Source organism: Cajanus cajan, chromosome 9, assembly GCF_000230855.2.
Source record: "Cajanus cajan strain Asha chromosome 9, NIPB_CcT2T_4, whole genome shotgun sequence".
Taxonomy (NCBI): Eukaryota; Viridiplantae; Streptophyta; class Magnoliopsida; order Fabales; family Fabaceae; genus Cajanus; species Cajanus cajan.
Window position 1 is genome coordinate 25,985,418 of NC_138525.1, and position 22,117 is coordinate 26,007,534.

The 22,117-nt window shown below is 36.2% G+C and overlaps 1 protein-coding gene across 5 annotated transcripts; it reads left to right on the forward strand.

Moving 5' to 3' along the window:
- The first annotated feature begins 7,252 nt into the window (after nucleotides 1–7,252).
- On the forward strand, nucleotides 7,253–20,296 carry LOC109788834 (E3 ubiquitin-protein ligase At1g12760). Of its 5 annotated transcripts, none has more exons than XM_020347668.3 (6): nucleotides 7,253–7,573; nucleotides 7,733–7,787; nucleotides 8,110–8,753; nucleotides 10,303–10,428; nucleotides 10,512–10,797; nucleotides 19,517–20,296. In XM_020347668.3, exons 3-6 carry the CDS (start codon nucleotides 8,143–8,145, stop codon nucleotides 19,736–19,738), a joined length of 1,245 nt encoding a protein of 414 aa, XP_020203257.1. In that variant the 5' UTR covers nucleotides 7,253–7,573; nucleotides 7,733–7,787; nucleotides 8,110–8,142; the 3' UTR covers nucleotides 19,739–20,296. The 5 variants fall into 5 exon arrangements, with proteins under 5 accessions (XP_020203257.1, XP_020203253.1, XP_020203254.1 ...); XM_020347664.3 differs by having other exon boundaries at nucleotides 7,733–7,782; XM_020347665.3 differs by lacking the exon at nucleotides 7,733–7,787 and having other exon boundaries at nucleotides 7,253–7,673.
- Nucleotides 20,297–22,117: the final 1,821 nt, after the last annotated feature.

The following is a 22,117-nucleotide window of genomic DNA, read 5'->3' on the forward strand; positions in this document are numbered from 1 at the left end:
TCAGGGAAATCTGGATGTAGGCCAAGTGAATGGCTAAACCAGTATAAATTTCTATGTTCTATATCTTCTTACCCTTATCTTTAAAGAATCTTGCTAATTTCTTGTTTAAAGAATATAAAGATTTCTGAGATATGAAATTTCAATTGCAGTACCAACTTTGATCATTTGATACGTTGGTAATACAAAATCAACCTTGGTTACAAGTGATTGTTTCATTGTATTAACGTTGATATTTTGATATGTTGGTAATAAACCTTGTAATCTTTTGTTTAGTGTGAATTCAAATTGAGTAAAGGTTGTATTTTATATGTCTTGATAGGTTTTTATCAAGAATTGTCGAAAAAGTGAGTCATCTTAAGATAAAATCTATCCAACCCCTCTTCTAGATTCTTGTAAACTGGGATTAACATTCCCAACCCATTTGTTGAGTCAGACAAAGCAATTCCCAGCGAGGTTTTGAACATGACAAATATAATACACATTTTTATGACTAATCTATGTGTTAGTGTTTCAGATAAATATAAGAAACAAGAAAAAATAAAACAAGGATCAAACAAACTAAGCCAAATAAGCGCTAGATGATAACAAATATTAGGCGAAGATGTGTTAAGGACAACCCAGAGAATAACATAAGAAATCAGACGCAAGGCCAAAACAAATATCAAACGAAAAGAAAAACTAGACCAAGACAAAGTTGGCTTAACACCAAATAAACATCAGATGAAGCCTAATGGTCAACTACATAAAGGTCAACAAAACAAGTATCAGTCGTTGGATAACACAAGACGAAGAAATATTCCAGATGGAATAAAAGTCATCCATCTTCACGACTGATCAAACGAGATGAAAAAGTCAAAGTCTAACTCTTAGACGGAGACTCTGATTCCAGACGCAAACAAAGAATGTTGAAAAGCGTCTAAAGTCCACTATTCACAACAAGGAACATCACATATTTTCCACATTCATAAGAAGAGTACACGAAGTCTTCAAGAATGTGATATGAAAGAAGAAAAATAGAAGAGCGCGAATCCACAAGTCAAAGTTGCGTGTGTCAGGGCAAGTACATCTACTTTTTAGAAAAAGGCAATGCCTCCGCAACTACAATGACGGAAAAAGGACAAACATACCTAGGTCATGATTGAAGCCAGAAATAAAAGGGAACAAATTACACAAAGGACTTTACGTAACACAGATTCAACAAGCAAGCATTTAATGCAAGATCAAACGCATTAAATGAAAAAGATTTGTGTAGCCATGAATGAACGATTATTTGCACCAATGGGAAGCTCCGCTTCAACAGACACATTCAAGTTCAAACAACGGGTAGATTTATCACAAGGCTATAAATATCAAGACCTAAGAAGAGAAGAAGGAGAGAAGAGAAGCAACGAACAATAAGCAAAAGCAAGCATCAAAACAAACTTACATCTTGTCTTGTTCAAATTTGAACATCAGTGTAAAACTAAGGTAGTTTATCTTAGTGAGTGTAGAAACTACCCCATCCTCTCTGCAAGAGTTATATACACACTCTAAAACACATATCCTTGTAAAACTAAGGTTGAAAACATTAACGAGTGTAGAAACCATATTATCCTCTCTGTGAGAGTCGCACACACACTCAAAACATCCATTGTTTGTAAAGCCTGAAGAGGCTAGGGAAATAATACTTGGAGAACCAGAAGTGGTTTAAGAATACTAACATCGACAAATGAAGTTGACGAACCAGGAGTGGTTGAGAATACTCGGAGAACTAGAAGTAGTTTAAGAATACTAGCGTCGACGAGTGAAGTTGACGAACCAAAAGTGGTTAAGAATACTTGTAATCCGTTGTGATTAGTGGAACCCTTCAGTTGAAAGAGACTAGACGTAGCTCAGGACGAGTGAACCAATATAAAATTCTATGCATTGTTTATTTGTTTTACAAACGCAGTTTTATTTATATTGATATATCACACTAAAAAACTTCGTCTACTACTTATTTTCCAAACGATATTTAGACAAAATTGTATTTGTTTAACTTAAGAAACTATTTTCGAGTAGACGATAGATTTTCAGACACAGAGTTTCTCTTAACCAATCTTGCACAGTCTCTAAGTGCTTGAAATATTATTTTTCAGACAGAAAGAAGTCCCTTTGCGAAAACATTTTTAAAATCATTCGTTCACACACATTTAACCCCCCTTCTGTGTGTTTTCCACTAAACTTCACCATTTTCCATTGGCAGACTGGCTTAGTCTGGCCCATTTTTGGCGGGCCATTAGCAGATCAGGACAAAATGAGTAGGGCTGGCCTATTTCGCCACCCTTAAGTATGTGTGTGCTTTATAAAATCTTATTTTTCCTTTTGTCTAACGATGTGAGACTAATTTTTATTGTGACACCCTCTGGCACACATGCCATAACATATAAATAATATAAAATGAATAACATCGATATAATAAATAAACTCAAAATTCATATAGGTAGAGAGAATCACATTTTGAATAAACTAACTTACGAAAATAACAAAATTACAAAGAAATTAAAATCAACTACTCAATATAAATAGCATGAATCAAATCCTAACTAGTCCTAACTAAACTCTGGTGTCACGTGTCTTATTAGAGAAAAACGCAACATTGAAGACTAGGCCTCATCACAAACATACTCAACACCATATTGATGATCACTAGTAATAACCACAAGAAGACAAAACAAAAAGAAAGGGAGTGAGAAATATCTCTCTGTGCCTCACAATGTAGGAATACAAATTGACTAGCCAAACACAAATAACACATAAAATTAGATATACCACACACAAATATACACTATTATCACACTTGATTCATTCATGGCATTTAAACAACAAAAGATATAATTATAATGCATTATGCAATAGACACGAACTACATGTTAAAATGCATGTGGTGCTAGTAAAAATATCACACTGGTGCATTGTCGTTAGCAAAATACACTAAAGTAGTCTAGGAATACATGTCGGGTTACACCTTCTAACGCACTCCCACTAGAAAGACATATTATCAAGGTTTGGTTGGGATAGCTAAAATGCAAAAGATACATTCCATGCTCACGAGGGCATGATTAAGACTTCCAAACTAAATTATCCTCAAGGTTGATACCCAAGCTTTTACACAAGGGACCTTCCCTAATAGTGTATTCCATATCGTACCCTAAAAAAAACACTTTTTATGCACATAATGCATGTCAAATAGACTCTATGCATAACACTTCACATGATCTCATTAATTCATTGTCAACTGATCTCAAATCATAAAATCATCAACCATTCTCAATATAGCAATTTTCAATTCAACTATATCAATTAAATATTAGCAATCAATGGCATAAGAGATCACATCACTACAACTCATGCATAGCTCACTAACATATCAATAGCACACTCACATACTACATTTCCATAACTTAATCTTTTACAATATATCGTGGTTCAAACTCTTTAACAAGAGCTATATATATGCTATCTAGTTAAGATTAATTTTATTAGAAATATAAGACAATTATCTCCAACTTCTATATTGACCTTTAAGAGTTAATTATGTCATCTACTATTTTCAAAAAAATACAAAACCGCAACGTTTTAGCCTAAATTTGATAGCTTGACCTTTGCTCACTAATTTGATCATAACTTGAGTTTTGGACCTCCTTTTTAGGTGATTTCAACGGTATTTAAAATCTAAAATCCAGGACTACAACTTTCATACAGACCACAAAAGCTAATTTAGCCATCTACTTGCTTAATTGAGCCAAACTTTCGATTAACCGAGATTAGATCACTTAAAATGAGCATTAAGCGAGGTCAACTTTCCCAGAGCAAGATAAAACTTGCTCAAAACGAGATAAAACTCACTTGAAGCGAGAACCACCCAAAACTCTATTTTAGGCCTCACTCGAGCAAGCCTGAATTCGCCTAAAGTGAGATAAATTCACTTAGAGCGAGACAATGATCGCTTGAAGCGGGATACAACAGTCCCAAACGCGAAATTACATTTTTTATGGGTTTTTAACCTTCCCTACACCATTCTCTAACATCTCCAACCCAAATCCAATTTGTAACAACCCTCCATAGGTTATGTTATGCCTCTAAAAGACATAACTTACACATAGATATATACTCACGCCATCTTCTCGTACAACCACTAATACATTCCCTTAGGGTTTCTCACATGACCTATAGGAACACTAAGATAAACAATCACAAGTCAAACTTGAAAATTATCAACACCTTCATACTAATTACATCAATTAGGATACAAGTAGAAACAAAAGAAGAGAAAGACACATTTAGGGGAAAAAAACCCATACATAAACATATAATAGAGACAAGATTGGGGATCAATCCCACTACCCAACATACATTCCTAAGGATAATTTCTTTCTTGCTCCTGTTCTCCAAGCTCCAAAGTGTGAATACATGCATAAAAAATAAGAAAGCATAAAAACTTATCAAAAACCCTTCTTTTTAAAACCTTAACCTCCCTTTAACTTCATAGTTAAAATAATTAACTATAGTTTCAAATTCTTTTCCCCTCAATTAATTAAATAAACCATTTAAAGAAAACCTTAAATAAAAAAACTTTATATTATATTCTAAAATATATTAAATAATTAAATAAATATTAAACAACTCTTATTAATAAAATAAAAATATCAAAATTATTAATAAAATACTTATATTATATTTTATGAAAAATGAGGTCTTACATGTATGTCAATAGAATTGACCAAGAGTTTAGCCTTTGATGTTGATCAAGATTAAAGAACAGAGAAACAAAAATAGAAATGTCCAAGAATAAATAAAGAGAAAGAGAAAGTGTGTGAGAGAGAGAATAAGAAAGTTTAAAGGCCGAATTTCTCAAAATGACCAAAAGTGTGTTATACAAGTCTCTCAATGTATATTTATTGCATGGGTGATCTAACTAGTTTGTTGGGTTTTTTTTAATTCAAATGAAGGCCCACTAAATAACCTTCCAACAAGGAATCAATACCTAAATTGGGCTCCAAATGAGAGAGTTAGCCCAACTTCAGTGAGGTGCATAGGTTGTGATTTTAAGCATGATTTTGATCCTAAAATAGTGAAAATTGACCTAATCTTGCAAGACACAAAATTTTAGCACTTTGTCTTAACTTTTCAAAGACTCCAAAATTGTCCGAATACGAGTTTTATAGTTCCAACTATGCCTATCACAAGATAACAATGTCACGAATGAGCAAGAATCTAAAAAGTAACAAAGATTAATGGTTAAGCCTATTTAGGCTCACTGATCCATAACTCATCCATCAAATCAATATTAAACATAATTATATGTCAACTAATTCCAATATAAATTACAATTTATTGCCTAAAAATGTTCTATTAAATTTCACTACACTTAGACTTTTTCACTCTCAAAAAAAAGGAAAAAAAAAACTTAATTGTGAACCCCAAAAGTAAACAAATGAATAAAATCAAGCACTAATTGATGAAACTAGCTTGGAGATGGTTGATACTTCTCTTCAACTAGCCTCAATGTGTGTTGAATCTTCTTCCATGGATGTTAAAACTCAAAAGAAGTATGGAGGAGGAAGGAGGAGGTATGTGTCACTTCAAGTGAAGATAAGCAAGGAGAAAATTTCTCCGAGAGAACTAGAATTTTGGAAGAGAAATCTAAATTTTATTTCTCAAATGCTCAGAAGTGTGTGTATATAGGAGGAGAAAGGTATATATAGAGTTTTATAGCTTATGATGCAAGTTAGACTAATCATAATTAAATGTAACCAATATTAGGTTAACTTGTACTAAAACTAATTAACTCTAGTTACATTATTTTCCTCCTAAAAAACGTCACTATCCTAAGATTCAAAGAACCAACGGGAGCATGTCACATGGCAAGGTGCCAAAGGTGTGACTAGACAAGGTCATGTGATTTGTTAGAGCCTTGAATGAACCATAAGACATCTCATCTCCCTTTGATGTTGACATCTAACCACTTGTCTCCCACACAAGTGGATGTCTACCACTTGGTCTCCCACATGAATGGATGTTTAACTTCAAAGGCTATGCATCCAAGAGATGCTCTCATGGGTCATTTAAGTCCAATATGTCCAAAATTTATTTTCTAATTACACCCTTCCCAAAATACTAATTACACCCCTAAATAGAGAATTACATAGAAATAAGTTCCTATACAACTTGACCTAAAAATACAAGGTCAAAAATATGAAATGCAAACACACAAAACAATTGTACAAATACAAAATTAAGAAGCCATAAGGAAGAAGGAAAAAGGAAGAAAGAAGAACCAGGTACCACAAGAAAGACTAGGTACATTATCCAAGCCTTTAAGAAGAAGCTTGAGTCTTTGGATCTTCAAGTTATTTTAAATCTTCCTCCAATCTTCTAGCTATCAAAATATACTCAAAATAATACATATAAAAGAAAGAAATATGCTTTAATAGCTTCCTAGCCCATTCCTTTAGAATCTCAAAGACACTCATTCCTTTCAAATAGTTCCTTAAAGGATAGGATTGCACCACTGATGTATGAACAAAATTTTTAAACACTTTTCAATGAATCCTAAAATGTAATGAAGTTAGAAAGAATACAAACACTTTTAAGATTCAAAAACATAAAACTTGTCACTTTAAATTCATGAAAACTTTGCAATCCAACTAATGTTGAGACTAAAAGAGTCACAAACATAATAAAAATTACAAAATGTAACTTCTGCAAATAATCGAAACAAAATTTTATATTAGGTTTTACAATTTTTCAATTAATCATGTCATTTTAAAATCTAAAATCATTGTATATTTTAAAATCTCAAATCATTGTATTTAGGCTAGGTAATGTTCTTTACTCTCTTTGCAAGCAAATGCATGTATCATGTTTTTAACAAGTTTTCTAAAATTTAAATTAAAAAAATGTTAAAAACGAGTTTAAATGAAGAGAAAAGAAATTTAATATATATATATCTATATATATATATATATATTAACATTTTGATTTTTATATAACGAATGAATTTAGTATATATGATATATTTTTTTATCGACTCAATAAATATTTTCCAATTTTGCAATCTTATTAGAGTCGATATTCGAATACGATAAAAACTACTACCAGTGCAAAAATTGTCCCCAAGTATTTATAATACTCTATATTAATTTAATTTAATAAATTAACTAAATAGTTCTTACTTTTATGCCTTTCCCCGTCACCATTTTCCAAGAAGGAAAAAAAAAAATAGTAATAAAGAGGAAAAGAAGATACTGCGAAGTAACACCGCAAGGAAGCAACGGAAGTGTGCATGACAGCCTTTGTGTGATTGCGACCCCGTTCCTCTTTCCCTCCGTCACAATCCCCCAAACCCCATACGACGCCGTTTCCCTTTCCTCTGTCGTTTCTTTCGCTCCTTCCCTCACTCCCGATGCGTTTCTCCATCTCATTCCGCGTTGTCGTTTTCGTCGCGCCTCGCTTTGCCTCGCGATTCTTCGAGTCAACGCTTCCGTTTCGCTTCTTTTAATCGCCGATTCCTTCGCAGAGTGAAGCACGCTTTCTTTCCTCACTCTCTCAGGTACTCCCTTTCGCTCCTACCTTCCTTTTCCTCATCGCTCAATTCCAGAGAACCACGCGCGCACCGTCGTTTCCTTGCACAAACACGCCAATTCAATTGCGTAGGTTTTCAATTTCCTCGCCTTGAAACGATCCTTTTTGTTATTTTCTTGTTCTGCAGGTTCTAATCGGTGTTTTTTCGTGTGTGATTAAGTCACTTGCGGGAATTAGGTTAGGTGAATGTTCCTTTCTCGCTTTGCACGCAACTGTATGCATTATTTTTTAACAAGGTTGTTTAAAATCTAAATTCTTAAATCTTAATTAATAAATATCAATATTAGTGAAAGATGGGAACTGTGTATGATTTTGGAGCTGATTTTGCAGCATCCTGGTTTTGCTGGTGCAAGAAGAGTTTGTTTTCAGTGATATTGTATTTAAAGGTTGTGTATTAATGCGTGTGTTTTTTCTGGCTTAATCTATGGTTTCTTGGTAGTAATTTTTGTTGTTGGTGGAGTTGTATGGATGTTATTGTTGTCTCACAAGAACTGTGTCTTGAAGGTTTGAACGACGCTTAGCCGTTTGCCGTTGCTGATGGAGCGGCCTGGGAGCTTAAACGGCAGTCAGCATGTTATAGAAATAGCTGGGAGTGCCGATGCTTCCACATCGTCTGCCTCATATCTTGATAGACATTCTAATGGTGGAGATGCAATGCAGCATGAAGAAAGAATGAGCGGTGCAAGGATGCCTCTTTCTCAGCCTTCGATTTTAGCTACTAGTGTATCTAATGGATCAAATAGTAGGAATTCCTCGTTCATAAGACGTGGGGATACTCGGCGGAATAGGAGTCCTGTGCATTCGGGGTTATGGATATCTATTGAGCTGGTCCTCTTAGTGAGCCAGATAGTTGCATCTATCGTTGTTTTGTCCTTGTCAAGGCATGAGCATCCGCGTACACCATTGTTTCAATGGATCATTGGTTATGCTTCTGGATGTGCTGCTACCCTCCCTTTGCTATATTGGCGGTATTATCATCATAACCATATGCGAGAGCAAGATTCATCTCAATCACGGCAAACTTCTCCTCGGATTAATGATCCTTCAGGGACACTTCTTTTCAGTTCCAGAACTGGTGGTGGCGAAGATGGTCAGGCTGCTGTTGTGTCCTCCCGAAGCAATCAAACTTCAGTATTGATGAATAGAAGGTAGTGAATTAGTTACTACAGTCATTTGTTTTACAATGTTATAATGGAACCCTTTTTCTTTAGTGTGAATTCATGAAAGTTATATTGTGAGTTCCTCAGAGCTTAATATTTCCTCATCCCTCTTCACCATTCTTGAAAACTGGTTTCAAAGCCTAGGTTGTAAACAGAAATTTGAAAAATGAGTGTAGAATATATTAAGAAATTTGAACATATTGATCCTGAAAGCCTAGTTTGGACTTTATTTCCTTCCCTTGTTTTGGTAACAAAACCAAAACAATTAAAAAGTAGAGTTAAATAATTTTTTGATCCCTATAAAATTTCAAATTTCTGGTTCTTACACTTGTAAATTGTTTTGCTCATTTTTAGTCTCTCCCAGGGACTAATATTGATGATTAAAACAAGGGGTTAAAAATGGGCAATTTTCTTTTACAGGGACTAAAACTAGAAATCTAAAATGGACTTAACTTTGATACAATTTCTTAAATGTTTTTTGGTGCTGATCTCCAATTAAAATTCGAGCTTTACCTTGGTAATCTATGTTAACCTTTAATGCAGACCTTTATTATAAAGATTACCGAGGTTAAACTATGATTTTGACTGGAAAACAACACTAAAAACACTTAACGTACTGCATCTAAGTTTTGTTCATCTGAAATTCTATGAGGATCAAAGGTTATTTAACCAGAAAAGGTATTACTAAGTGTTCTTGCTGTGCCTCCATGTCTTTTTCTCGTGTTGCATGACTTGCATCCCTTTCAAGCCAATCAAACTATGAGAACGATGGATTGCTTTGAACTATTGCTTTGACTCTCACTATGATCTCTGTCTGTTTGGTGTAAAACATATATTAAAGTTTCAATCATCCTTCAACTGTTGATTAAAATAAGGTCTTGTTGACATTGTTTTGCATTGTGTCACTGTTTTTGGTGTATTAGAAGTTTGAATTTTGCAACTAATTGTGTATTCTGGTGAATAAAATTGTATCAAAATTGTTGCTTTAGTCTTTAGAGTTATATTAAGTTAATGTTTATTCATTTAGAACAAAATTTTTATGGTAGACACATACACGCTGACATATGCACACGTATAGAAAATTTTATTTTAGCATCCATAAAGACTATCCTATTTCCTTGCATAATACAACAAGTGGTATATTCAATAAAAAAACCTGTGGCCAACTTTCACTTAATGCCTACCAAGTCATTTCACTCTTTTATTTTTTCAAAGAATGTAAGCTGTTTTTAATCCAATTTGAGTTGAAGGTGTGATACTATTACTGATTACTGGCGAACAGAATTCTTGAGATTGGTCTTACCTGTGATAGTTAAGAAAGAAGTTAAAGGTTTTTTTTTCTTCTGAAAATTGGTATAAACATGAAGGAAACATCGAATTTTAATATTTAAATATTCTTTTGCCTGTGTGGTTCTTGTTGTCATGACCCCACTCACTCCAATATCACTGTTTATTATTATTCATTAAGATTTAAAATTTTATTGTATGGTTTTATGGTTATAAAGCTGCTAATCCCTTGTTCATTCTTTCACCACAGAATGAAGACACTAGTGGAATACTTCAAAATATCTTTAGATTGCTTTTTTGCTGTATGGTTTGTTGTTGGAAATGTATGGATCTTTGGGGGACATTCATCTTCTGAGGAAGCTCCTAACTTGTACAGGTATAGACTTCCATTCATTCTTACATTTAATCTTCTGATTATTCAGAATTTTGAAACTTCATGTCCTTCATTTTTGTTGGCAGGCTATGTATAGTGTTTCTTGCATTTAGCTGTATTGGTTATGCTATGCCCTTCATTCTCTGTTCAACAATCTGCTGTTGTCTCCCTTGTATAATTTCCATCCTTGGGGTTAGAGAGGATATGTCACAAAACAGAGGGGCAACTTCTGAATCCATTAATGCTTTGCCAACTTACAAGTTCAAGATGAAGAAAAATAAAAGAAATGGCGAAGGCAACTCAGGTGCTGTTGAAGGTGGAGTTGTGGCTGCAGGAACTGAAAAAGAACGTGTGATATCTGGAGAAGATGCGGTAAGTACCATCTGATCTCTATAAATATATATTCAGGATACTTAATTAAAATTCTTGAGGTAAATTACACTCCTTTGAGAAATGCATAATTACACTGCCCCTCCACCCAACTATTTTTTTTTTATAAATAACATTCCTCTTGCTTAAGAGATTAAAATTTGCTATACTTTAGTCCATTTAAATATAATTGAATTAGAGTGATGATTGTTAGTAAACCCCCCTCTTAAGTGTATTTGGGTGAAATAGAGGTAAAGAAAGAAGAATAAAGCCAGAGATAGTTTCTATTAGTGTAGTCAAGTATTTATTAAACTCTAAATGAATGAGTTGGTATAAGGAGGGGAAATGGGACCTACAATTGTAGTAGTTGGGAAAAGGAGGGAAATAAGAGCATGGAAAGGAGATGGAGAGTTCATGATATATCAGATTACGAGAAGAGGGGGGGGGGGGGGTGCAAATGAGTGAAGAGACACTTCTACTTGAATTCTCATCAGAACTTTGTCTATAGGATCAAAATTTAGATCCTCGAACAAGAGAGAATTGCAATAAAATCCTATTCTTTACTTGTTTCACTTTCATCATTATAGGCATGGTTGTCAATCTCGAGTTACAACTCGTAATATCGTCCGAGATTACGAGTTTACTGAAGCAAAACGGGATAACTCGGAGGTAATACTCGTTTTTGAGTAAACTCGAGCAAACTTGGGTAATCTCGTATGAAATCGTGAGTTTACTATGAGATTCGTGAGTTTACCAAACCCCAAAATACACGATTCATTAAGGGTTTCTTACCCCCGTCGTTCATTCTTTTCTTCTCTCCTTTGCGCGTTGTCTTCTCCTCTGCGCGTCTTTCTCATTCACGTCACTGCTCCTTCGTGCATCGTTCGGATCTGTGCCACGTCGCTTCTCCTCCTCCGCATGTCGATCTTCGAGAGTCGCAGTCGCACTCGTCGTTCTCTACACGGACGTTTTGTCTGAGTTGCATTCGTGCTCTTTTGCGAGTCGCATCAACCACCAACACAAAGGTTCTTCTTGGTCTTAGCTTAGCTGTGTTCTTTCCCCTTTTTTATTCTCTATCTAATATATTTTTTATCCAGTCCCATTTTTCTTTGTTCTTTATCATGTTTGGGACTGAATCAAATTCAACTAGTCATTTTATTTTTAAGAACTTGTGAGTTGTGTCTTATGTGAAATTGCTACTAAACTTTGCTACTTTATCATTACAATTTATTATTTTGCTTTAATATGAAGTTGAATGGTAGTTATTATGTTATTTCTAAGTATTTTTAACATATTTTTTATATTAAGTAAACTCTTGCGAGTTTACGATACAAGTTTACAGAGCCTCCACGAGATTATGTAAACTCTCGAGATTGACAACCTTGATTATAGGAGCTCCCAAATGTTGGGAGTCTCTCATGGTTCACTAAAGAGTGGAAGCACGCCTGTTGGATGTGGAAATAGCCTTTGAAATGTTGATGAAATGATTAGAAGAAGATTGACAATAGTATTGGGGGGATTGAGATATGCAAGCAAGAATAACCTCCAGAAATTGGAAGAGATTCTTGAATGATTATTGCAGAAACCTAATGGTTATTAGAATTCTAACAGAGAGAGAGAGAGAGAAAGCTTTTAGAAGAAGCTAATATATTTCTTATATGTATTACAATACTTGATAACAAGTATTTATTTATAGGAAGTGATTACATAATTCAATTATAACTGAATTCTAACAGAATCAAACAAAATGAGGAAAAGATACAATACAGTAGGTCTCTGACAAGAGCCTGGGCCTAAACATCTCAAAGCAGAAAAATAAAACTAAAGCTATACAGGATATAGGCCTAGTTTGTGGGGAAGGCAAGATGGTAATAGGAGGTGTTGGAATTTGTTTGTGGTGTATGGGGGGAAGGCAAGATGGTAATGGGAGGTACTGAAATGAAAGACTGTGGTAAAGGTGTTTGGGTGGGAAATAACACAGGATAAGGAAACCTGATTTCGTTGACAATGACATCCTTGGAAAAGATTATTTTGCTCCAAGTGGTTATCATTTGTAAGATGATGCATATCCAAGAAATACACACTCTTGAGATCTATATTCCATTTTATACTGGTTGAATGACCTCAACAAGGGAAAACAGGTGCAGCCAAATACTTAGATTTAATTTTAATCTGGTTTGGTATTAAACAGTCTAACATGTGGTATGGCAAAGTTGAGAGAAGCAGTTAATGAGATAAGTTGCTGTGGAAAAGGCGTGATCCCAAAATTTCAAGAGGGAGGGAAGCATGAGCTAGGAGAGTGAGCCCTAGTTCCACTATTTGTCTGAGCTTTCTCTCTACAACCCCATTCTTGTGGTGTGTATGTGGGCATATAGTTCTGTGTAAAATACAAAATAGTTGAAGCATATTAGAAAAGGGTCTAAACTCTCCCCCCAATCTATTTGTAGGACCTTTATCTTGCAATTAAACTGTAATTTAGCAATGCTTTTAAATTGCAGGGAAGTTTTCAGTGCTTTAGATTTGGTTTTTAGAGGGAACAACCAAGTATATTTGAAAAATGCATCTAGGAAAGTTATATAATAACTATAACCACCAAAGGATATAAATGGGGAAGATCCCCAAAGATAACTTTATTATCAAATTCAAAGGAGCAATATATTTAGTTAAAGAGATACTTGAATGTAAACAATGTGATTTACCAAGATAGCAAGAGGAACAAAAATCTAACTCATTTATTGAAATTGGATACGTGATAATTTTGCAATACATGCGAAGTCTATCTCTATTAGGATGACCTAATCTGCAATGCCAAACATTTGGAACAACATTTACATCAGGGAAGCTACATTGTTTATGAGGAATCTGAATATTTGTGAATTTATAAAGTCCATCTTAACCAAGTTCAACTTGAAGAAGGACTTCATTGGTGCCCTGACATTTCTCAAGATAAATTTAGGGTGAAACTTGAAAAATACATTGTTATATTTAGCAAATTTATACTAACAAGACTTTTAGTGACGTTAGGGACATGTAACAAATTATGAAAGACAAGTTGAATTTTAGGTAAAGGTAGAGGAAACTAATTTGAACATAAAGAAGCTATAGAAAGTCATTGTCCATTATTAACAAGCAACTGATCTAGTCCTTCATAAGGGGAGGATTGCTTGAAGTTGAACTGTTCAGGGGTCACATGATGTGAGGCTCTTGAATCAGGATACCAGCCTGATGATACATTCACATTGGTGTTGGAAAAAAACACCTTAGGAGCAGCCTGACAGTTGTTGACACTATAGGGATTCAAACTAGCTGTTAACGATGTTGAGTTGCAGAAAAAAACTGCCTGTTTGGGGAGGGAATTGTAATTTTTCAAATAGAGGGGAGAGTAATATATTTTAAGCATCTCTTAGGAGAGGATGTAATTTACTCAACTTCATGGCATGCTGTCTGTTGAGAGTAATGGTGAATGGAGAGAACATATTCCTTGTGTATTGCAAAGCAAAAGATGTGTTTAAATACAAAGCAGTGGGCCTAGGCCCATAAGATAAAAAACTATAAGATAAAACTATATCTAACACTCCCCCTCAAGCTGGTGTATATAGATCATATGCACCAAGCTTGTTACAAATATAATCAATCCTAGGACCCCATAATGATTTGGTGAAGACATCTGCCAACTGATCAGTAGAGTTAACAAACTGAGTAGTAATGTCCCCAGATAAAATCTTCTCACGAATGAAGTGACAATCTATTTCAATGTGTTTGGTCCTCTCGTGAAATACTGGATTTGAGGCAATATGAAGGGCAGCTTGGTTATCACATATGAGAGTCATCTGTGTAACTTCGCCAAATCTCAGTTCTTTAAGCAACTGTTTGAGCCAAATGAGCTCACACGTAGCAGAGGCCATAGCACGGTATTCTGCTTCTGCACTAGATCTTGCCACTACATTCTGCTTCTGCACTAGATCTTGCCACTACATTCTGCTTCTGAGGTGGATCTCCTGTCAGAGGGAGAGCCTGCCCAATCTGCATCTGAGTATCCCACAACTTGGGTATGATTGTTGTAGCCATATAATAAACCTTTTTCCTGGAGCACCTTTGATATACTTCAGAATGCGGATGACTGCATTCCAATGTCCTGCACATGGAGAATTGAGAAATTGACTCACCACACTAACCGCAAAAGAGATGTCAGAACGAGTTACCGTAAGATAATTCAATTTCCCAACCAGTCTTCTGTACCTCTCAAGATCTGAGAAAGGCTCCCCCTGACTAGGTAGAAGTTTAGCATTAGGATCCATAGGTGTATCAACGGGCTTGGAATTCATTAGCCCAGTTTCCTCTAAAATATCCAATGCATACTTTCTTTGAGATATTACAATTCCATTTGTAGATTGCGCTACCTCAATCCCCAAGAAATACCTAAGTTTACCAAGGTCTTTTGTCTGAAAGTGATGGCAACGATGTTGTTTTATCTGAGAAATGCCATGATGATCACTACCAGTAAGAACAATATCATCAACATACACTATCAAGTAGATGCACCCAGCAGTGGAATGTCGATAAAAGACAGAATGATCAGCTTCGCTTCGAGTCATCCCAAACTGTTGGACTACAGTACTGAATCTACCAAACCATGCCCTTGGAGACTGCTTAAGATCATAAAGTGATTTGCGGAGACGACATACTAAACCGGAAGACTCCCCCTGAGCAACAAACCCAGGAGGTTGCTCCATATAAATTTCCTCAAGCAAATCCCCATGAAGAAAGGCATTTTTAACATCCAGTTGATAGAGAGGCCAACGGCGAAGAGCAGCCATGGCTAAGAATAATCTGACAGAGGTCATTTTGGCAACAGGAGAGAAAGTGTCACCATAGTCTAATCCAAAAATTTGAGTATAACCTTTGGCGACCAAACGAGCTTTGAGTCGATCAATGGTGTCATCAGGACCAACCTTGACTGTGAAGATCTATCGACATCCAACCACAGACTTCCCAGGAGGCAAAGAAACAAGATCCCAAGTACCATTGTTCTGAAGAGCACACAGTTCATCAAGCATGACTTGTCTCCAACCAGGGTGGGCCAAGGCATCACCTACATTTTTAGGAATAGACACAGAGGAAAGAGAAGAGAGACAAGTATATTGGGAGGGGGATAATCGGTGATAACTCAGAGTAATATAATGAGGGGAAGGATTACGAGTAGAACGATTACCTTTCCGAAGGGCAATAGGGAGGTCAGACTCAAGTGGTTGGGCCGGAGGAGACGAAGGAGGTGGCACCGAAGTAGAGTCGGGTGGGGGTCCAATGGGAAGGCTGGAGCATTGTCGACGATGATAAACTTGAAGTGGAGGCTGAGGTGGTGGGTCGGGTGACACATCAGACACAGGAGGAGTATCAAAGACAAGAGGTAAGGGTGAAGGGGCAAGGACAGGTGTAGGAGAAGAGGAAGTAGATGAAAAGTAGAGAGAAGACTCAAGAAAGGTGACATCAGCTGAAATTAAGTAGCGACGAAGGGAGGGTGAGAAACATTTATACCTTTTTTGAGACCTAGGATACCCTAAAAAGACACATTTATGAGATCGAGCGGAGAGTTTGTCAAGACCAGGACTGTGATTATGGACAAAACACGTAGATCCAAAGACGCGAGGAGGTAGAGGGTGGAGAGGTTGAGTGGGAAATAAAATAGAGTGAGGTATTTGGTTGTTGAGGACAGAAGATGGCATTCGATTGATGAGATAGCAAGCAGTGAGAACAGCATCGCCCCAAAAAGGTTGAGGAACGTGACCATGAAGTAAGAGGGTGCGAGTGGTCTCAATTAGGTGTCTATTTTTTGCGCTCAGCCACCCCATTTTGTTGAGGGGTATATGCACAAGAAGTCTGATGAAGAATGCCATGGGAAGCCATGAAGGCTTTAAAGGAGTGAGAGAGGTATTCACGAGCATTATCACTACGAAAAGTACGAATAGAAACACCAAATTGAGTTTGAATTTCATTATAAAAAGATTGAAATATGGAAAATAATTCGGAACGAGATTTCATTAAAAATAGCCAAGTACATCGAGAGTAATCATCAATAAAAGTGACAAAATACTGAAATCCTAAAGTGGACGGGACCCAACTCGGCCCCCAAATATCAGAATGAACTAAAGCAAAAGGAGACGATGCTCGGTTGTGGACACTCGAAGAAAAGGAACTACGACTATGTTTGCCTAACTGACACGACTCACACGATAAATGAGACAACTTAGACAGACGTGGTACAAGATGTTGAAGTTTGGCAAGGCTAGGATGACCTAATTGAGCATGGATGAGGGAAGGGGAATCCGCCACCAAACCAACAGGAGCAGAGGTGCGTAGGTGATAAAGGCCATGAGACTCACATCCGGTGCCAATCATCCGTCCCGAACTCCAGTCCTGTAAGAAAACAGAATCTTTGGTAAAAGAAATAAGGCAATCAAGAGAACGAGTAAGACGACTAAGGGATAATAAATTAAAGGGAGACTCTGGGACAAAGGACATTGTCAATGGAGAGAGAAGGAGAAAGATGGACAGTACCAACACCATGAGATGTGGCACGAGAACCATTAGCCATAGTGATAGAGGGTAAATAAGTAGAGGTAGAAAGAGATGAGAAAAGAGACCGATTACCAGAAATATGATCGGTAGCACCAGAATCTAGGACCCAAGGGCCAAGAGAGGTGGAGTGAGTGAGACCAACAAACGAAGGGCCTGTGTGCGCAACAGAAGCAGTGGAATTGGAAGCTTGACGTTCTTCATACCATTTAAGGAAGTCATTGAAGAGAGCTGGGGGCCCAGAGCCAGAACTATCAGAGGGGGTAGCACCAGATGCAGTAGAGACAGGAGAGGCAATGTGGGCAACAGCAGTAGTAGGCGAGGGGAACGACCATGTAAGACATAGCAACGGTCAATTGTGTGGCCCAGTTTGTGACAGTGATCACACTTGGGACGACTTTTGCCCGGTTTGCGAGAACGCTGACGATCATCACGTTGAGAAACCAAAGCAGAGGAGTCGCCAGTGGGAGCTGAAGAAGGTATGTCAGGGGGAAACTTGCAAGGCACACGCAACAGAGTGGACCAAGTCGAGTTCAAGGTAGGCACGGTCGGAGATCCCAAAATCTGATCACGAATGGAAGAGTACTCATCAGGAAGCCCATACAATGCCATCAACATAAAGAATGTTTGGCGTTGCTCTAGTTCCTTGGCAGGAGTGTCAGCAGGAGGCAAAAGTTCATTGAAGTCATGTAGGAGGCCATGAACTTTGCCCAAATACTCAGCCATGGAGCCACCAAGGCGTCGTGGGGAGATGATATTCTGGAGATTTTGACACACACCATAGAGACGTTGAGTATCATTGATGTATAACACTCGGGCTTGTTCCCATACACCGACACATGTCTCATGGGCACATAAAATTTGCTTTAGGGAGGGATGAATGGTCGACTTAAGGACACTACAAATTTGAGCGTCAATTTTCAACCAACGAGGATGATCCTTCTCATCAACGGAAGCAGCTGTCTGGGTAAGGTGAGCAACGTGATCCTGTCCCTTAAGCCAAAGCTTGATATCCGAAGCCCAAGTATCATAATTGGTGCCATCTAACTTGTCAATGGAAAGAGAGACATTGACATAATTAGTGAAAATAGCAGAGTTAGGCCGATCAGCGGAAGAGGAAGCCATAGATGCTGTAACAGGAGAGAGAAAAAAAAACGGCTCGAGAAGGAAGAGATTCGTGACAAACGAGGTCCGATCACAAAACAAATAGTAGATCGGGGTAGAGGAGGTCGGGGCGAGTCCGGCGCCGGTGATCGCCGCCGGAAAAGTCGTCGGACGTGCCGCCACGCGCGGCGGCTGACGGAGAGGAGAGAGAAAACACGCCCAGCACGGAAGCGGCGCGTGGGGGCGCGTGCGGCCTCCGTTTGCCGCGCGACCGGTGGCGTTGGGTTCATCGGAGGAAGGCGAGTTGGGTGGGGGGGTCGCCAGCCGGAAAGGTGGCGGCGGCAGCGAAGAAAAACCCTAAAAAAATAGGAAAAATTGTCGGAAAGAGACACGACTGAGTGGATAGCCGGAAAACGGAATGAGACACGTTTTTCGGGCACCGTTGAACAGTGGGTCCACCGGAAAGTCAAGGATAGGCTTTAGATACCATGTTGAGAGTAATGGTGAATGGAGAGAACATATTCCTTGTGTATTGCAAAGCAAAAGATGTGTTTAAATACAAAGCAGTGGGCCTAGGCCCATAAGATAAAAAACTATAAGATAAAACTATATCTAACACTGTCATTGTCAACTTACACTCCGTCCAGTTATGTGAAAGATTTTCTAGGTATTGTAGTACTTATATCTAATCAAACTTCTCTGTTTGGGCTATGTTGGAATAGATTTAAGCTTGTAGGCTTCTTGGTATGGTAGTGCTTATTTTGTTGCTTTAGGAGATTGGATAGCTTGTGTCTAAAACTATTTTTTTTCCATAGTATCTTGAAATTTTATTGGAGATGTATCATTCATGATTCATGGCATCATGTAAAAGAAGTTTGATTTGGTGAGGTTGTGCTTAATAAGACTATTATTTAATTTATGCTGTGGAAAGTGTTAAAAGACCCTATAGCACAATATGCCTTTCTCATTGTAACCAGGATATTGTTCCTTTGTTTATGTGATGATTATGATTGGGAATGTTGGTACTTTCTGTGGTTGTCAACAGGTTTGCTGCATCTGCCTGGCAAAGTATGAAAATAACGACGAGTTGAGAGAATTGCCTTGCTCTCATCTTTTCCACAAAGACTGTGTCGATAAATGGTTGAAGATAAATGCATTGTGCCCTCTTTGCAAGAGTGATGTTGGTGAGAACTTAACAGGATCAGTTTCTGTAGAAGATGCTAGCCAACAACGCACTGATAATGGCCTCACAAATACCTCAGTTTAGTCAAGTTTATAAATATACAATCTGGATCCTCTCATTTTCCTTGAGAACTGGATAATCTCGTCTGGCAAGTTAAGAGAGACAGAGAGAGAGAGAATTGATCACCTATTTATATAACTGGTGGACCCTGCACAGGTAATGGTGGGTAACTCATCACCTATTTATGAAACAGATGAAGCCTGCACAGGCAATGTGAGTTCCTATACAATAAACTGTATTTTTCTCTCTCGTAACAAGAAGCTCGTCTTCAAAAGGAAAAAGAAATCATCAGAAGCCCCTTTTACACATGCACACTTGGTACTTGTAAAGTTTTTTCTATGGAAGGATGTTGATTGAGGTCATCCATTCCATATCATTTTTGTTGATTTATTTTCTTTTTCTTGTTGGAACTGTAAGTTGGCCGATAAGAGGCATAGTGATGCGGCTGATTGTTCAAGGGACGCTCATCATGGCCATAAGCTGTTTGCTATTGACATTGGGAGTTAAAGCGTATGATTTCATGTAAATGGGTCACAGGAATATATACAATCTGAGGTTAGTTCCATTTTCACTATTTGGCAATTGTCATGTCTTTGTAAATGTATTTATTTGCATTTTCTTTATTCGGGTGGTTTATTAATGGGCATCTTACTAGGGATATTTTAAATTTGACATCATTCATTTATTAAAGAAATTAATCTTGAAACAAGTAGTATTAACATGTTCTATTATTACTTCCGCCTCTAATTTTAAGCAACATTAATTAAATTGTATTCTAATTAGGGAAAAGTTAGTTAATGTCATTTAATTTTGTTAATTTCAATCAAAAAAAGAATTTTATTTCATATATTATCCTTCATTAAAGAGTTATTGAAAATATAATTTCAACTAAATTAAGGGTATTTTATAGATGATAATATTAAATAAGATAATTAGTTATATTTAGGTTCGCTATTAATTTTTATTTTTTTTTGTTTACAGAAGAAAGGAGTATTTAAGAATGTAAAATGACACTAAATAATTTTGAGGTTGTAGTAATTGAATCTGAATTTTCCAAATCATTTAAATAAATAAAAAATCAAGATTACTCTGTATGGATGACAGCTAAATTCGTAGTTATGATATCTCGAAAAAGCATAAGCATCATTGTCTTGCGGTTATTTTGCTATTTAAGTTTAGCGTGAGATGTATCAGTAAGTTTGACAAGTTAAAATCGGAAACGGTTTCGGTGAGTTTGGATAATCAAACCGTGACTTTTTTCCATTTGCAACCATTAGATTATTATTATTTTTTAGATTTTTTTCTAGTCTCTTAAAATATTACAAAATAAATAAAACACTAGCAAAATATAAAATATTTAAATAAAAAAATTATTTTCTAGGCTTATTGTTTTTTTCCTGTTCGTTTTTTGTCTTTAATTTTTTTTATTTAACTTTTGGTTCATGTAATCTTTCTTTTCGTCTTTGTCGTTTATTTTTTTACTGTTTTTATATGACGTGTTTGTTAAAGACACTACTTCAAGTGAATTTTAATCGTTTTATGTTGAACATAATATGTATAAACAATGAAAAAGTAAGGACATGAACAAAACAAAAAATAAAAATTACATGCACCAAAAGTTAATTAAATTTTTTTTAAGGATTAAAAACAAAAACTGATACATTACTGAGACAAAAAAAAAGTATTTAAGATTAGAAAATAAAATTCTTTTTATTTTTTAATTCTTATATTTTGTTGAAGTTTTTTAATTTATTTTGTAACATTTTAGGATACTTGGCAAAAATCTAAAAGAGAAATATTGATCTGATGATTTATATATTCAAATCATCGTATAAAATATTTTTACAATTATTCATCAATTTTAATTAAATTTATAGATTTAATCTATATATTAAGAATTTTTATTTTAATGGTTGAATCATTGAAATTTAATATACACTATGAGTTATTAGAGCATCTCCAATGAGAGTTGCTTGCTTATAAGCAACCCCCGTTGCAGATGCTCTTAAGTGAAGTAATTTTACAAGAGTTACTCTTATAATCATTTGATCCCTCTCCTCTGCTCCCCCGCCCCCGCCCTCGCCCCCCCCCCCTCCCCCTCTTCCCTCTTACTAAAGTCGGGGTACTTTATACCTTCATATTTTATTTAATAAATGTATTTAACAATTACTAATATTTATTAGATGAATCAATGTTGTACTTAGTCTTTAAATCTCAAAGTCTTGAGTTTGAGTCTTGTCTTTATAAGAGTGGTTATTGTTTAATATTTAAAAAATTAAAGATAAAATAATCTAAAAAATGTGTACACTAAATCAAGTTATCGCATATATATATATATATATATATATATATATATAGAGAGAGAGAGAGAGAGAGAGAGAGAGAGAGAGAGAGAGAGAGAGA

What these genes read in the sequence shown, in the direction of transcription:
- LOC109788834 (XM_020347665.3), top strand. Translation starts at nt 8,143, where the DNA reads ATGGAGCGGCCTGGGAGCTTAAACGGCAGTCAGCATGTTATAGAAATA. An exon ending in TCAGTATTGATGAATAGAAG is followed by an intron (nt 8,754 to 10,302) that starts GTAGTGAATTAG and finishes CTTTCACCACAG; the next exon opens with AATGAAGACACTAGTGGAAT. An exon ending in GAAGCTCCTAACTTGTACAG is followed by an intron (nt 10,429 to 10,511) that starts GTATAGACTTCC and finishes TTTTGTTGGCAG; the next exon opens with GCTATGTATAGTGTTTCTTG.